At 40.7% G+C, this 18790-nt stretch overlaps 1 protein-coding gene across 9 annotated transcripts in view; it reads left to right on the forward strand.

Moving 5' to 3' along the window:
• Positions 1-18790, forward strand: part of tenm3 (teneurin transmembrane protein 3) — a 627437-nt gene that overhangs the window by 454318 nt on the left and 154329 nt on the right. For all 9 annotated transcript variants that reach the window (XM_079553229.1, XM_079553230.1, XM_079553228.1 and 6 more), the window contains 4 exons: positions 790-909; positions 12800-12883; positions 13615-13739; positions 17816-18071. In XM_079553229.1, the coding sequence (XP_079409355.1) occupies positions 790-909; positions 12800-12883; positions 13615-13739; positions 17816-18071 (585 nt within the window). The remainder of the gene's footprint in view (positions 1-789; positions 910-12799; positions 12884-13614; positions 13740-17815; positions 18072-18790) is intronic.

Consider the following 18790-nt stretch of genomic DNA (forward strand, 5'->3'; position numbering starts at 1 on the left):
ACAACTCAATTTTGGGCAAAAAACGCTGGGAGAAGAATAACAGATTATGATTTTCAACATCTGCTTTGGTGCGTGTGCCTGAGGGCTGCACCGCACACCTAGCCCCGTGGAGAACCACAGTGCCTTCTTCAAACACGCAGCAGTCAGAGCCGCCCGGCCCAGACACAGTGAGGCGTGGGCGGGGAAGGTGAGCTCGGAGTCTCCCTGTGTCAGATTAGCTGCTGTGGGCCGCCTTTGATGCCAGCACACTCCTCTCCTCTCGTCCCAGGACACCGGAGTGTGCAGTGAAGACATGTTTTTCCACATTAATAGAGTCCCAAAACTCGCTGTGTGGGGTCTGGGCGATTTTGGAAGGGGAAAAGTGGAATTTGAAGTGGTTTTACCAGCAAGAGATTACTGGGAGTTGCATATCTCAAATTGTATGATTTAGACATCCTTGATATCCCTTTTACGCTTAGTCAGTTCTAGCTTTGTAATGTTTACAATCCTTTTTAACAACCCTTTTTGCACATTTGACATGGGTTTAAAAAACAATTCAACTTGGGCCGATGCCATGAGGATGCTCTCAGAATATAGAGCACAACAGTGATGTCTGCCTTAATCTGAATCTGATTTCTAGAGACATTTTTCCTTAAACCTTTAGCGTCTCTGACTGAATGTGAACATTCTTGATTATCTCACCGTAATCCCCTTTTATTTTGGCCTTTAGCAATTCAGCCATTGCATAAACAGAGACTAATCCTCTCTTTAAAGCCTTACCTCACCTGTCCGCCTCTGTTTGTGTTCCAGCTATGCACCTTTTCGGCCTGAACTGGCAGCTGCAGGAGAGCGAGGGCTACGGTGCGTTCGAGAACGGAGGAGCGGCGCGGGACACCACTCCCAACACTATCATGGTGTCCACAGACAACGGTGAGTGGCGCGTTATCCGCCGACACAACGGCACCTGAAGGCAGCACGCGTGCGCAGTCCAAAGGGGATTGCCACCTTTTGAAGTGCCTCCATTTACATGAAAAGTGTTCTTTAAAGGCAGGAACAAGAAAGCGGTTCAGCCACGCAGTTCAGTTCAGAGCCGGTGATGCCGCTGCTGCGCTGGGACAGATATTTCACACTTGCTCAGAAGCTCAGTGCACTTTTTGCCTTAATAGCCTCAGAAGAGTGTTTACCAAAATGGTGTTCGGGGTCTTCTTTAAAACCAGTAAAAAAAAAGTACTTTCGACTTACAAAGCCTCTGCTATGAGTGAAATTGTGTGTCCCTGTGTGTGCTACTTAGCAGATAGTAGTAAAGGGGATGTCGGCGCAGGTGGTTTCTCACAGGCTCTGAATTCATTGTGTTCTTGGGCAAGGCATTTCACTCTCCATGGCAGCATGTCTCAGAGATAAAAAATAAAAAAAATCGCACAAAGACAATGATTTTTAAAGTCGTCACCCATTTAGCCTCTTATCCAACTTGAAAACCTTTTTTTGCATTACCTTTATTCAGTTAAAGGTGCACTATGCCATTGTATGGTGGCTTCTATGGCGCTTCAGGATCATTTTAATTTAAGCTTTTTTAGGATTTTCGGAACATGTTGCCGATTGAGCAGTATCTATACTGCTCAATCGGCAGTAAAACATTAAAAAACGATTGATCCTGGAGTGTCCTACAGGCCATGTGCTAACCACCCAAGCATCCGCTGGGTCACTGAAAGATCAAATACGTATTAATATCAACTCTTTTTTTACAGAAAAAGTTGCATAGTGCACCCTTTATGTCTTCCATACCCCTTGGATCTAGTATTTGTCTGTGTACATGTACTCTGTGTACATCAACATCCTTAAGGTAGGGTCACGTTCACAAAAATGCTAGGAAAATAGCCTGAAAGTTCATGAAATCGATACAAATGTTTTATAATAAACTATAAGTATAGCTCTTTAAGGATGTTGATGATTATCTATAACAGGGATCTCCAACCAGCAAGCTCTCCAGACCTTTCTTGGTAGGTTGCCAAAGTAATTTCCTACACGTGCTTGATAAGACATTTTCAGCATTTTCTTTAAACAGAATCTACAAACCAATTTGTTGGACATTATTTTAAGAAAATGTGTTGAAATATCTTCGCTACTAATTCCCCAGGGCGAACTCCTTCAAAGTACAAAAGTGTCTTCGAAGCATAAGTAGCTTTCCGTTGGTTTTGTTATGTAAAAGTAGCTCACTGGTTTAAAAAAAATAAAGGTTGGAGACCCCGATCTATAAAATGGTCAGTTAAAACTATTTATCAGTTAAAAGACAATGTTTTGTGTTCAAAATAAAGCTAAAATAATGTCAATTATTTAATTATTAATCATCTTTGTTTTGCGTAATACCATTCAAATAGTCTTTGCTTTCAAAATTAGGTTCAAATAGCCTTCTAAATGCTTGAGTAGGGAAGTTGGTCCAAACATCTGAAGCCTTCTCCAGTACAGATCATTTGAACACTGAAATTGAAGCAAAATAAGTGCATGCTGCTGTTGTGTCCTTGGGAAATACTCCTTTCCTTATGAGTTTAGGTTTAAGGAAATACAGAAATTAAAACGCCGGAGACTTGTTACAGACTGGTGTTAGCTTGAATTCAGAGGCAGATGATTTGCTGCGGCGAAAGAGAATGGCTGAAAGGAAATCAAAAGCAATTAATTTAGTTGCAGAGTCGTTGCCCGTGTCTCTGTCTCCAAAATCGAATCCCGTAACAACCCGTCACACTGAAAGAAAGTTGCAAGAAAGTCCCGCCGGAGTTCAAAGCAGGTGAAGCTATGCATTTACACACTTAAAACCAGGCTGGTCTCTTTTCCTCTAATCTCCCAGGAAATGGTATTTTTCCCACTAGCTTTTGGAGCTATTTTAAAACCATGTCACACCTTTAGGAAGTGACATTTTTTCCCCTCCTTTAGTTGCTGGCCAAATGAAGCTGAAGCCTAAAAATTCAACCGAGACGGAATTATGTTCTTGTTCTTATCTCTTTTCTGTCGCTACCAGCTAATTACAGCCGGAAAACCTCTGCGTCTCAACCAATACAACATTCTCCCTTCACCAAGCTTTGGAGCAGAATGGCAGAAAAGGTCCCGAGTTTGATTCTCATGTCTGGTTTTTTGCCTTTTTGTTTGGGGCTTGCATGCTACATGTGTCTGTATAATACGGTTTCCACTTGGAACAGGACCATCCTGAAAAAGACATTCTATATTTTAGTGGGAATTTTGTTTAAAGGGACTATGCGGAGTTTAAAAATGTTAAAATGATGTATTTTCCTCCCCTACATGTTCCAGCCATGTCCTAATGTGTAGAATGAGCCCAAACCTGTTCACCACAACTGCCTCTAAAATCCTGCACTGTCACTCAAAAAGTTGTTTCTTCGGGTCCGAATTGCCGTCATGCACAAGCTTAATATAGAGGCTGCAGTTACACGTATGACCTGAGGTGGCAGTAGTGAGTATACAAATAACCAACTTGCATCTAGCCCCTTTAAGTAAAGCTCAAAATCATAGACTGTTGAATAGTCATGGGCTAAGGTCAGGGTGGCTTCCCCCCTAACGTTCAGCGTGGCCTAGCTGAAGCTCGTTCATGCTAGCAATTTTACTGGGTTTTTGGAGCCAGCTCCTATATTTTGAACAGGGCAAGAATTAAAACAAGAATGACAACCCTCTGTTCAATCATGACTTAAAGTCCTTGCTCAAAACTTAAAACTTAAAAGGCACTCCCAGAACCTGCCCTCATTGCTCATCAGGCTTCAGCGGCTAATGGTGATGCTATGTCCATGTTTTTCACAGTATATGGCTCAAAATAGTACGTAAAATCCTCGGCCACCTCAGACCATCTATCTTTCCTTCAAGTTGTGTGCGTTAGAGTCTCTACCTGCTTTTTTTTATTTTTTTATTTTGGCTGTTACAACTGCTGTTTTGCGTGGATCGGGAAGTTTGGGCATCTCTGCTCAGACTGCTGCCCCCGCGAAGAAAAGCGGAAGAAAATGGATGGATGGATGGATGTTATAACTGCGTTAAACTCCTTTGCCCTGATTTGTTGGATAACTAAACCTCTTGCCTCTTACCTCTTACCTGGTCAGTAGGCTAGGGTTAGGGTTATGATTTGGGTTAGGAACGGCAAATGTGATACAAGGGGTCTTTCACTTACACAGATCTCACACATGGTTTTAGAAACTAGAAGGTCTTGGCTTTTGAGGTTTGGCTATTCATAATTGCTAACCCTAACTCCCTAACTCTAACCCTAAGATGGCAGGTAACCGGTTAAAGATAATGCATGTTTAAAAAGTCCCCCTGTACCTACAAATGAAATTACTATATGCAGTTATAGTATATCAAATGGTTAAAACCTGAACGAGAAAAAGGATCTAGCATGACGCGGGCCCTTGAAGTCTCTGTCTTTTCCTTTAAAAACAAGGTTAGCCATGATTTTCGCTCCATTATCAGGTGTGCGAAGGCTGTGATTGAGTGTGACTGGGGCAGATTGGTTATATATGAGCTGCCTGAGTAGTTCTGGCATATGAAGGACACACTCCACGCCGAGAGACAGGTGACGCTACTCAATCAAACTCTCATTCTCTCCATTCTCAATGCAAAACTGGAACCAAGCCCAAACACTGCAAGTCACCTCTGTGCTGCGTCCTGTCAATCTGGGCTGCAACAAAAATAATGGCAGGTAGCAGGGAAAAATGCAATACTAAATCTCGACTCAAAAACAATGACGATCACAATGACCGCAAGTTGTTTGGGAAACGATGACGATAATAACCGTTCTCCCCTTCTCTGTTTACACACTCTTAAACCCTACTTTTATTTTTGTAATGGCTCTTCTAAGCAGCAATTTCTCCCTCTAGCTTCGTACATATATTTGTGAATGAACCTCATTCACGATGAAAGTTGTGAGACCTCAGAGCGAGAACAGAAGTCTTTTCGCTTCTCACAGGGAACTTTTTGTGTCAGTCCCATCAAGTGTTTTTTTGCTCGCGAATGTGAGGTGACAAGCCCAGAATACAGCCCTCCACAAAATAATGATTACAGCTTTTATTGTAATAGTTAACAGAAGCAGCCCCTTGAAGAAAAGAATACTTTCAATGTGTGATTTTTCTAAGCGTTTCATCATGTGCCGCTGTTCCGAATAAACCTCCGATTAGTTCTTTTTGCTGAAAGATTTACGCGGGGGAATGATCCTCTCAAACTCGCTCGAAATCAGTGAATTGTGGATTAATCTTTATGTGTTTTTTGGGGAATTGGCCTCCCATTTTCTGCTTTCAATAAACTACAGGATTAATTATTGTTTGGGGCCTTGGAAAACGCGGGGTGGTCTGGTTAGAGCAGTTCAAAATCTAAAGTATCTAAACCAGGGGTGTCAAACTCATTTTGGGTTGCAGGCCGAAATTCAGCTCCCACAGCGGGTCGCAGGCCACATCTATTTTCTTTTTCCAATTAATGAATAAAAATAAGGTGTGATTTGGTCAAAGCCCCAACTTGACTGTAGCTTCATTAATAACAACGGCTTTCACTTGTATTGTGCCACCGTGCCGCCCATATCAGTGCCCTCTGCTGGACACGTGTGGAACTCTTTCCTTTTTTTTTAAATGTAATGCCCCCTAGTGGCTGGAATGAGCATTCTGGTTATTCTATCAAAATTCATAACTCCGCACAGGAATGGGCTAGAGACTTTTTTTTACATCCTCTGGAATTTATGATCTACAGGGCAGGGGCCGGATTAAATCATCTTGCGGGCCAGATCAGGCCCGCCGGCCATATGTTTGACACCCCTGATCTAAACTCACAGATCTTTAATCCTTATTCTGACAGGTTGCCCTATTCGCTTTGAAAAATGGGGACCTCAAAAAGGTGCCAAGTTTGAGTTCTACACCGTATGGGGCTTGTTTGTCTGGATTTTGCAGGTTTTCCGCATTGTTCCTGAACAGTTTTGCTGAGACATTGATTGATGAATGGGTCAAAATCCGCAGAGTAATATCTTCACTTTACTATGTGGACGCTGAACTACTCCTGGTATTATTACGCCTTACAATATAGTTCCCCCTTTTATCCGCTTAGAAAATCCACATTGTAATTATGCTTTGTAGTGTAACATAACCATATTTAAATAGGGAAAACGTGGAAGAGCTTGGTAGCTTCTTTTTTGACCTTGTTTGGAGCTATAGTGGAGAGGAGGAGAGGCTGAATGTCCCAAATATTCACCATTCACAAAGTCAGGCGCCTGTTAAAATTCACCCCAATGCAGTATTATGTTGTTGCAAGAATCCTCTGGTTGAGAACTTTACCAAATGTTGACTGACAGTATGAAACCATAAGCTTTTCAAAATAAAATGAAACACAGATGCGTGGGTAAATGTTTATAGAGTCGGTGATAAATCAGACGGAAAACAGCAGCTGCCACACGGAGTAGTGCGTAAATCATCGTATGGAGTTTATTGGCAATATGGTGTTCATATGCTGCGCTTTTAATGTGGCGGGGCAATAACGTGGTTTTGTAGGTTTAGATAAGCAAAGCCCTTTGGATAAATCAGTTCAGTGCTTTGATTCTATGTGATTAATACAGAAACATGAGCCACTCTCAACCGCGTCAGTCGAGATAGGAGCACAGGGCGAAACACTTGAAGCGATTTGTTTCTAGTTAGATGTCTATAGATAGATTTTTCAGTGAATCTACTTTTTATTTGTTAAAATGAAAGGTGAAAACATAGATTTTTCACACTGTGGTCAATGTGGGGATTATTTTGCTACATTTCTGCCTTGAAATCTTAGTTTTCATGTCACAGTATAAAGAAAGAAGACAAAGCTTACCCTGCATGATGCTTATTTCATATTCATTCACAAATATTGACATATTTTGTATTCACGTGTACTGCGAAGGGTGTCTGAGATGCTGCTATAAACCATATATGGTATGATAAATGCACTCGACCACGTGCATACAAAACTTTAGTGCCGGTTTTCTCCAAATGAAATTTTCGTTCCACTCATGCAATAACATCTCCACTTTAATAGCTACTCCAAACTTTCCAGTCTTGGACGTGTACTGATACTGTCCATAAATCGAGTGGGCATCACATTCACGACTGGTCAAAAATGTCACCTTTTTATCCAGAAAATCCAAGTGTGTTTATTGGATTTATACTATTTCAATCACCTGGACAGCTCAGAACATTGATCGTTTGATTGTCTTGGAAACTATTTAGACTAGGCTACAACAGCTAAAAAATAAACTAAAATACTGAAGGATAGCATATGGATATGCCGTCTTAGAAATGTTTCGTAGCAACTGGCTCGTTTAACACTCTCTATTTTCCTCCGCTCTCACTCCTTCTGTTGCACATTTTGCTGTAGGGTTGTTTGCGTAGAAGTGTGTAATGGTGGCTCTAGCACCTCCGCTGTGCTTCCTGTGACAATGTTTCTAAAAGAGTCTGTTTATGAGAGCCGGCTGTTGCACCTGACCACCTGCCGCAGCCTGAGCCTGAGCCGAAGTGCGGAGGTTACAATCTTCAGGCCGTGCTTGCTCATTTTCCTTTCAATCACTCTGCCAGAGTTCAGCAGGTCCGACCACCTCACCGTTACACACTCATAAACTCAAAAACATTTCGTTGTGACTATAAAGTGCTAAAAGTCCGCTAAATGGATCTTTTTAATTAGCTTTTGCTCATGTTTCAAAGTTGCTACCTTGTCAGTGACATACATGGGGTTGTGTATGGTTTCACAAGCTTAAAGGAGCAGGCCACGTTTTTCCATACTGAGATATGTTCTTACCTGAGATTAGACGAGTTGATACACACCTGTCTGGTCTTTGTGTGTGCCCGTGGAAGAGTATGGTCGCTTTTAGCTTCACCTCGTTTGGGGCCATAGCAATACATTGGGAGAGGCCAAATGCTAACAACATATTTGGTCGTTTTGCGTGACTGAGGGCACGCACAAAGACCAGACAGGTACGTATCAACTTGTCTAAGCTCAGGTAAAAACATATCACAGTATGGAAAAACGGTGGGCTGTTCCTTTAAGTTTAAAACATTTGGAAAACATCTTATTATCTTTTTATCTGATTGTTTAGCATTTCATAGGAATGTCGAATACTGCTGCCTGCCCAGGAATAAGCGTCTACAAATAACATAAACCTTGTCCAGACTTATAGATGGATACAAATTGTATTGATCCAAAAGGAAACTACATTGCCTGCTGCTTTTATTCATACAGCACAATGAATAAATTACTAAACACAACAGCGGAGCCGTTCTTGGAGCTTATGTTTTGTTCCTGAGTCACAGGAAGTGCATGTTCTGAAACAGAACAGACACAGTCCCCAATACTGCAAAAATAACTTTAGCAATGCATATCCAAAACACGAAAAACATGATGAAAATTCTGATTTAGACATGAAACTGTTGTCTTGTTTAAACTGATTTAGATGAAGATTATTTCTCTTGCAGGTTTACTCACTCAGTTACTTCAAAATGATATTACTCAGGTAGAAGCAAAACGTATGGTGTGATGAAACTATTCCAAGAGGCACAGTTACTTTACCCAATACCTTTATTTTATAACCATAAAACCCCAGTGTCTTTACCATACTTCTCTGGACTCCATTGACCCAAAGAAATGACCAAATCACAGACTTTATGAAGAGCACTTGAACTCATCACTGGTCCTGCTCTCTCACCATCTCCCTCTTCACTGCCTGCAACTTTAATAACGTGCCACTGCTTTGAATAATGTCTTTTCTCTCATATTTAAATTTGCATTGCATTAAACCTACACGCTTCTCCCGAAAAACCCTATAACTTAAGTCACACTGTCAGCCGTGATTTATGCTCTGTGGCAAATTAAAACAACATTTTCATTCGAGTAACTGGCTCCATTTATCAGAGAGGTTTTTTTTTTTGATGCAGCGTTTTAACAGGCCAGTGCCACTTTTTAACCCGCATCCGTGACTGCGGTTTAAGTTATTACGGCGCTCATTTGGAGATCAGGCCTGTAGCGTACAGCGATTCATGCGACTATGGGTGTTTTAGACGGGTTTCTTTGGGCTTGCACTAAACACATATAGAGGAGAACAGACAGCGGAAAGGCTCGTACAGCTGCTGGAAACGCAGATGCTGCATATGTCCCACCGTCAACAAGACATGGAACCAGAATAGGATTATGGAGCTGTTTTTTTTTTTCAATCAGTAAAAAATGCATCAGTAAAAAGAAGGAGACTCCATTGATTACGATTATAGAACGACTGGGGTTCGCACATAAAGAGTGAGAATCTGCTGTATAACTGTTATTATTCCGCGCTGTTATTGGCTGCTGCTTTCCTTTTCCTGTGCATCCTATATAAATAAAGATCTTCTTCTTCATCCTAAATCGACCTTGAAGTGCATATGACACATGAGACACAATTTGTGCTACAATGTAGTTAAGCATTAAGGTCCCGTTTTCAATTTGCAAGGCTGGTTGGGGCGTTTTTGTGCGGAGTTTGCATGTTGTCCTGTAGGTTCCCCCCAAGTACAGTAAGCAAAAAAGTATTTGGTCAAAATCCAATAGAAAGTCCATGGGGAACTGACCAAATACTTTTTTTCCCCCACTGTATACTCCGGTTTCCCCTACAAAATAAAAAAATAGCGCTCGAGTTCATTGATTAATCTCAGATGTCCCCAAATTCTCCCTCCGTGGCCTTGCCCCCGTGTGCGTTAGCCATTCAATAAACCACTTCCACCTGCTTTCATCAAAAACGACTCCACACATCCGTCCTATTCATTATTTCAACGCGCGATCTGTATTTAATTTGCGCCGTTTCCTATAAGCAGAGGTTAATGTGTTGATATCTGGGCGCAGGTTCTTTTTTTTAATTGGCCGCGGCGGCGCTCTGAAAGGCCCATTCACACGGTGTAATTGGACAAGATGTGAACCCGAACAAAGACTAATAAAGGCGTGCCAGTCAAAGCGTTATTAAAAGGGTGTTCGCACATGTGGAGGTGGACTCACCCCCCCCCCCCCCCCCATAACACCCCCCCCCCCCCTTCTCCTTTCCGCGCTGTCGGATTCAATATGACCAGGATCATGGGCTCAAAATGTGGCTTTAATTTAATTTAATTTGGCCGGTCGCGCTGCAAAGGACCTATTGGAACATCGCTTTGACTTGTTGCGCGCATAAATCGGAGCGCTGTATTTTCATTTGTAAGAAAGTACTCGATCAACTGCCCCAAATTACAGTCAATAAAACGATCACCTCAACATTTTGTATCTGAACAGTTTTTTTTTTTTTTTTTTTCAGGTTAGACCAGTGGTTTCCAAACTAAAGCGACTTCCTGTGGACTTAAATCAGATTAGTCCTGATTTAACTTAACCGTGCCCTAGTTTAGTCATGATACAAATTAAGTCTCAAAACCTGGATGTACGGCTAAGTTGGTTTTAGTTGTTTAGTCACGTTAGTTCATTCAAGCCGCTTGAAAGGCAGATAATCTACAATAAAGCTTGTACTCATTCACTGGATGGATGGATGGATGGATGGATGGATGGATGGATGGATGGATGGATGGATGGATGGATGGATGGATGGATGGATGGATGGATGGATGGATGGATGGAAGGAAGGAAGGAAGGAAGGAAGGAAGGAAGGAAGGAAGGAAGGAAGGAAGGAAGGAAGGAAGGAAGGAAGGAAGGAAGGAAGGAAGGAAGGAAGGAAGGAACCCCCTTAGAATGAAAGAATGAAATTTCATGCAAATGACCCTGCATGATGTAATGTGCGATGAATTTACAAATAAAACACAAGCAACATCAGGCTAACAATTTCACATAAAGTTAATTTCAAACTCAATTTATTGACCTCCAGGGGCCACAGTACCCGACTTTGGGAACCACTGCCCTGGCTGTTCCCCCTTTCACAAGTTCATAACTGCAACTGTGGATGGTTTTGCCTTTAATTGCTTTCGCAGTGCCTTGTGTGACCCAGGTATTTGCGGGGGCTCTATTACACCCATTAATTGGCATGAAATTGTTAGCTTGGCCGCGGCGTGGGTTAGCATCAGCCCGCCCTGCGCTTGTGTATTGGGCTCCTCCTGGCGTCTAGTGCCACATGCTCGCGGTTCAAATGAGCGTAGCTAAGGGGCGTAGCGTCTAGACACCCATAAATACTGTAGCACACACACACACAGGCGCAGAGAGTGGGCCGGTGCGGGTTTATATAGAGCTGCTTCATAGGCTCAGTGTCAGGGCTTAAGCCAGTAAAGTATAATATTATGAACAGGAAAGGGCACATATGAAATTACAGCCTCGACCGCATTAGGAGGTTGGGATTAGCGTACAGTTTTGTGTTTCGGCTAAACTTTTGGTCATTACGCTTTTACTACAAAGCTGATGGATGGTTTTAATATATCACCGGTATAGTTTGGCAGTTTTTGGCCCATGAAGTTGATGGAGCTATAGCAATTGTGCTGCAACACTAATGTATTTATTTATTTAAATGACATTTTTAAAATGTGTCCTAGATGAATTATTGTTGCGCAGTATGGCCTTATTTGCTTTATTTGAAATAATGTATGACTTTATTTATTTTAATTGGAGATACATTCAATTCATTTATGCTACAATAATGTATTTACTTTAGATTTTTTTCCCCTGGTATATACATGGTTTACACAGTTTAGACATAATTTATCCAGTTTTGACCCATTTAAAGAAGAACTAAGTACCTTGTTTACCTTAATACATCCTTTCCGTAGTCCCTCTGGGGGTAATACAAGTGTTAATGGGATGATCATTCCCATTCATCTCCCCCTGGTGTCTCAAGGCCAGAAAACTACAATTTCAACTTTTCCTGCCGGTGGCCCCAATACACACTAATGGAATCACGAAGAAGATAGCAAAGCTAACTGCAGGCTAGCGCCACTTAAACAGTGTTTACAGCCAAGTATGATTGAAAAAGAAAAAATCTCCATTGTGTAATTGGATGTAAAATATGCCTCTCTCCCTTTGTCTTTTTTGTCAGCGTAGTATTTACTCTCACGGAAAATGAATGCGTAAAAAAAACACAAAATGCTACGATGCCGCAGTGGTGCTTATGGCCTCTAGGGGCATGAGTTACTTCATTTTGCTTTAAGTCCTGAAAGTAACTGATTTGATCTTGATTTAGGCCTGGTATTGAAGGCCAAACATTTTATAAGCTGGTACTTGGTAAACATATATAATATTTGAGAACCACTTCTCTAGTTCACAAGCTCAGTTATTACTAAAAAGAAAAAGGTCACACACTCTAATATTTAGATGGACCGCTGTGGCATTGTTTCAATAAGCTTCCGCAATGTCAAAAGAACCAGTGTTGCATTCATTTTTCACCAAGATCTTGTATTGATGATGGGAGAGTGTGACCACTGTGCAAAGCCTTCTCCAGCACATCCCAAAGATTATCAATGGGGGTTAAGGTCTGGACTCTGTGGTGTGAAAATGTTGCCTCATGGTCCCTGAACCACTCTTTCACAATGTGAGCCCGATGAATCCTTGCATTGTCATCTTGGAATATGCCCGTATCATCAGGGAAGATGGAATAACCTGGTCATACAGGATGTTCAGGCTGGTTTCATTTTTTGGGCACATAGACCTGGCCAACTGCAGTAACCCCAGATCATAACAGTTGGTTAAATGTGGGTGGCGACTTGCTTTATGGCCTGGAAGTGAATCTTTGTAGAACTGTAGACTTTTCTTTGTCAACAGAAATGTGTGCAATTGACCTGTGTTACATGTAAAACAAAACAGCAATTGCTGCAATGATTTTTGTACTGGACTAATAATCAGTATGCTCTTTGTTTTGCAGGAAAAATGTACTTGGTAGAAAACAACACCGTAGACACGGGAGAAGTGGATGTGGGAAGAAGAGCCATACAAGACGTCCCTCCAGGTCAGAACACGTGCTTTTACCTCAATTAGTGATTTTTTTCAAAGTACTAAAAGTGAAGTAAATTCACACCATACACCGCTAAAACTCACCCAGCGACGTGTCTGTTCTTAACGACGAGAGACACTTCAGGTTTTTAGACACTGCATATAAATTAGATAAGTTGTTTTCGGTTGAATTCAGTAATAGGTGCCGTGCCAGAGTGTTCTTCGGGGATAACGAGGTAGAAACGAGGTAAAATATGAAGAATATTAATCATGTGGAGTCTTTCAGGAATTTGATTTCACTTTTAGCGGCCCTGCCGACTGCATATTAATTTTGTATAACATTTTACGAAGCCAGATGAAGCGTGTAAAATATCAATATGGATTCCTTCAGTGGGTTTGTTTGTCTCCATGAACTAATATATATATAATATATATAATTTCTTTAGCATGGAGCTGCAAACACTGGCCAGAAAAGTATTAACATTTAATTAGAAAACTGAATCCGTTTCAAATTAGAGGATAGGTTAGGGATAATCATCTTGAATTTTTAGGTGCATGTTGTTAATTTATTTACTCATTTTAGCCAACATCTTCACCTTTTAATCACTGTATTTCTCTAAAAAACAGCAGATTGTGTTATAAATATAAATGATCACGCCAGTTATGTCCACTTTAACAACACCGATAATCACAAAACTCTATTTTCAATGGCTGTTGATGCTGACATGTTGGGTTCTGTTGCCGCAGGTGTTTTCTGGAGGTCCCAGCTGTACATCGACCAGCCCCAGTTCCTAAAATTCAACATCTCAGTTCAGAGAGACGCTCTCGTCGGCGTGTACGGACGTAAGGGCCTCCCTCCATCGCACACACAGGTAAGAGCTGAAGAAAGTAACAATATCGATCTAATCCATAGAAATGAAAAGGAGTAGTGCGATCCTAACGTATGTGGACAGTTAGGGAAACTTGTCCAGATGATCCAGATGTTTTCATGTCAAAGCCTAGTTAGAAATCCTTAATGAATGTACAGACCTTTTGAGATTTTACTGTAGATTAGGGCTGTCAACTGATTAATTTTTAAAATCACGATTAATCACACTTGTGAAATTCAACTAATCGCGTTTAATTTTTCTCTGATAATTATAGTCATTTTTATTACTTGCTCACAACATGTGCACATTTGTTGGAACAGGCTCAGATAGCTACAGGCATTTCTATGATTTCTATGTATCTAATCCGCATCACTATTGATTTATTATGGTTTCATCTCAAGGCGCTTTATTTGCTGACATTTGCTGACTCACAGTACTGTAGAAATACATAGACTCTTTTTTTGGAGTAATTTCATTATTAACCAGAGTACAGGATCGTGGTCTGTGTAGTTTTGTACTTTATTTGGTGAAACAGGTACTAGAAAGTCCATTTAATACTTTTTAATGTGATTGTAATACCTCAATAAATCAGTTTTTATTGCAAAAAGATGTATATCCAGTAAACAAACGAATGTCACCATTTCAAATTAATACCATCGGAATACTTTTTGTTTTTTTTTCATGACATTTAAGGCTTTATTTTCAGGACAATTCATTCAATGGCTTTCAAAATACAGCAGCCTACGTTGTAAGTCCCATAATAAAACAAATATACCCAAAGCGTAAGTTGCTCTCTGCCGTTTTTAGTTCGTAAAAGTTGCTCACGAGGGGAAAAGATTGGAGAAAAGTCCGTCGTATATATAGAAAGATTTCCATCTCACATAATTGCTGATAATGTTACGTCCCAAGATCAGACGAGACTATCCTTTTCAAAGTATCCAAACGGAAAGAATAATGACAATTCAGCCTTAATAAGCTGTTTGACCTCGACTTTGACTAAATTGTAAAACTTGTAACACGTTTCATTTTCACCAAAAGTATCAAAAAACGCAAATCCCCTCTCCGACCTTGCCTCTCGTGCGCGGGTCAACTGCTTTTATGGATTCTCGTTTCGTAATGAAATAGATAAGCTCCTTTACCAACTTAGAGCGCAGCCTTTAATGACTGCACTTACATCTGTGTGCGGCCGAATCGCGTCTTCTATCAGGGGACTAATCCACTTATCACCAAAGGACAGCTTGATACAATGCCACCCCTTGCACTATGCGCGGCGCCCGGACGTTAAATATGAGGGGAGCGAGTGGGTGTCCTTGCCGTCACCTCATCCATCCATCCGACTTCCCATTAACTCTTTGAGCGTAACAGATCACAGAGAGGAGGGAAAAAGGCGAGGAAACGTAGCCGTGGCAAATTAGATACATGAAGTCTTGTGTCTCAGTAGACCACTTTTAAGGCCAGACTGTCCCGAGTCGAAAAATGGCTCCAGGCAAAAATCGCTTTTCAGCTCTAAAAGGTATAGTCTTGTAATAAGGTGAAATGGGGTCTGCGGGACACACAGCATATGGAGGACTTTACTGGCTGATATGGAGAAGCAGTAGCAACTTAGGCTTGTTGTGAGTGCTTGTAACGTTGTAGAAATTGACATAGACCTGAATTACTTTTGAGGAATTGCTGTCGTAAGAGCAACAAAAAGAAATGGAAATGAAATCACTCATGTATTGGAATGAGAAAAGATGATGTTGGCAGAACCACATAAAGGTAGTATAGGGACCTTCATGATTTTAATCAATTAATCGCCATCATGGGCTTAATCGATTAAAAAGCATGTGAACAACTAATCATTATGCGGTATGTTAAGGGAAAATACAGTATAATCAAAGTGCAAATAAGCATAAAATATGGAATCTGTTGAAGTTTGCAAACCTATTATTTATATTTAAAAATTCAACTTTATAACAAGGGTTTATAACTCTTGTTAAATTGCGCAGATTGTGAATTCCTAATAATAACAGATATTAGTTTACTTTTTTTTTTTTTTTTGTCACATTCACAAGAACATTTTGAACATTTCTGAACGTTTCTTTTTAAAATTTGTTTCATGTATAGCCAAATATGAAACTATTATCGAACCAGTGATAGTGTTAGCGATTGGTTTCCATATCCCACATCTAAAACAGGATGCAAAAGGCCTAAAATTACTAATTTTCCAAATCCCTGCACCTGTCCAAATCAAGTTGAAATTGCAGGCTTCCATTTATTTTTTTCATCTCAGGGAAAGAGCGCTGGTCTGAAAGTCATATGCAAGTATAACCTTCATAGATTAGAGCATTTAGCACTGGCATATAATAAATCATGTAATGTATTGTTTTAGGCAAAAAGTTAATGTACAAATATGGGAAGGCACTTGAATGTAACCAAATTTAGATTTTTCCTGCAGTGTGTGACCATTAGCCTACTTTCTCTGTGGCCATATGGACGGAGACCTAAATCGGTCCCAAGGTGAAGCTTGCTAAATGGTAGATTTTTAGTTTTTATAACAGATTAAAGCTGATACAGACTCTCTTTCATTAAGCACTTACAGTCAAGAGCCAAAACAGATATCCGAGCTTTTATAAGGATTACTAAGTTCAGCAAAATAAAAGTAGTTTCTCTGAAAGTGTTGCTTCCTGAAAAAATGATTTGGCTGCAGTAATTGGCCGCTATGAAATAGTCCCACAGAAAGATTAGTGAAGCTGCTGGTTAAGTGGTGAAAATGGTAAATTAAGCAGATGAGAAAAGACTATGGGGACACTAGCTGTACTGGCCAGTGCTATGATACTTTCCTGTTATTAAAAGAGTTGAACAAACTGGAAGAAATTGGCTTAAAAGATACAATTTAGCACAACTTTTGCTTCGAATTTAGCGTTATACAAATCCCACAAATGAATAGAAAAGACAGTATTTTGGGAACGCAATGCAGCTGTGTAACAGACCTGTTTCCCCCATATTTATGGACGGGGAACAGTGGGACGGTGAACACAGGCACACAACATGCCCTTGAGCTAGGGTGACCGGCTTACCGGTCTACCCAGTACAGTCCCTGTTTTGAACCCTCTGTCCCATGTCCCTGTGGATTTCTCCAAAACCATTGATTCGTCTTAGTTTTACACTCTTTCCCAGGGTTCCTAACAACGTGATGGGCATAGCAGTGCTTTAGTATGAACCAGTGTTGTTTTCATTAAGGAAGACTGTGAGGATATCATTACGTTGATGCACCTTTTTTAATGACAATAACATAACATAACAGTGACTAAAACATGACAAGACGTTTCTGAGTTTTCGTTGACGACACGAAAATGGAAGAAAGTGGTTCGTCAGAGCGTTCACAACCAGAGCTTGTGCACAGATCTCCAAAACACACCCACTTATTTTCAATACTGTATTTATTAAAATGTATTTGTTGAAATACTAATATGTAATTACTGACTAAAACTTGACTAAAACTAAAAGCATTTCTGACCAAAAGACTAAAACTAAGAGGGCTGCCTCACAACACCGGTATGAACCAACGCAAACACTCTTAAGTCTATTATCTTAATGCTGATTGGTCCATATCGTTGACATTAAACATTCACATACAGTTTTACCATTCAGAAAAGGAGAATCAAATAAAGATTTGGTAACCGTAAATAAATCCGTGTTTTGTCACTGTTTTAAATTTGTAAATCTGGTCAGTCTACCCAGAGCACATGGCTACTTAACATAAATAAAGTTTACCTCTACTTAGAGCCTTTTTTTTACCTGGAAGTTGTGCCTCCAGGGAACACAAACCTTGTCACTGTGATAAGTAGAGTAGTGTCAGTGTACAAGCAGCTCAGAGTGTTAACAACGACAGAATAAACAACTGGGCATCTATAGGCTTTACTGTGAGTGAAAAATCGGATTTTAGCCACTGTTTTCCTTGTAAAATGTGTTATATCACTAAGTCTTTAATAAAACTCTAACATTGTGAATGACATCCTTACATTTTCCTTCAACTTCGTAGTTTTCCTCAAAGGACAGATACGAGTTTTGCTAACCCGAGCTGTTTGTGTTTTCAGTACGACTTTGTGGAGCTGTTGGATGGCAGCCGTCTGATCTCCAAAGACAAGCGAGCCCTGAGCGACGCCGACCTGAGCCACCCCTTCTCCTCCGGGTCACATGACGAGGAGGCGGGGACAGGAAGCAGACACGCACGCTCGGTGAACGTGCACGAAGCCGGGTTCATACACTACCTGGATACGGGAATCTGGCACCTGGCTTTCTACAACGACGGACGCAACACGGAGCAAGTGTCCTACAACACGATAGTAATAGGTGCAGTATGTTCTCCCAACTATAAATGTTTGTAATGAAAGTTGATTAGTACTAGGTATGCACAATTTGGGGGGAAATGTATTGCAACAGATTTGTTTTAAAATCAAGATTCAGTTCATGAACATGTCCAGGAACGTTAGCAATAGACAGAAACATGGGAGCTGCTGAGCTTATACAAGAATCACATGCATTGTAGGACATGTTTGTAAAGACATGTTTGAGCAGGATTTGAACCCCATAGATATATTTTGTTGTCTGCAAAAGATTTCCACTTTTGATTTGATCGTGACTAACTGTGCAATCAAATAATGACCATGTTTCGTATAGAATTATGCGGTTAGCCTGACCGATCTAAGTTACTTTGGGCACAACTTTGATAGTGTGCTAGTCCTTTTCTCATGCAAGCAGGTTGCAATATTCCAATGGGTAATACGTAATGTCAGCTACGTCCAAATGTTGGTTTGTATCACAATATGAAATCAAATGTATTATCCTGCTATACACGCTATGTTAAAGAAGTAAAAAGTAACTTGTTTACCTTAATAAATCGTTTTCGTAGGCCCTCTGGGGGTAATACAAGTGTTAATGGGATGATTTGGGGGGTCTTTCATCTCCCCCCTGTGTCTCTTTCCTGCCTGCGCAATACACACTAATAGAATCATGAAGAAGAAGCTAACAGGCTAACGGGCAAAGCTAACTGTGGGCTAGCGCCACTTAAG

This window comes from Gobius niger, assembly GCF_951799975.1.
Source record: "Gobius niger genome assembly, chromosome: 3".
In the NCBI taxonomy this organism is placed as follows: Eukaryota; Metazoa; Chordata; class Actinopteri; order Gobiiformes; family Gobiidae; genus Gobius; species Gobius niger.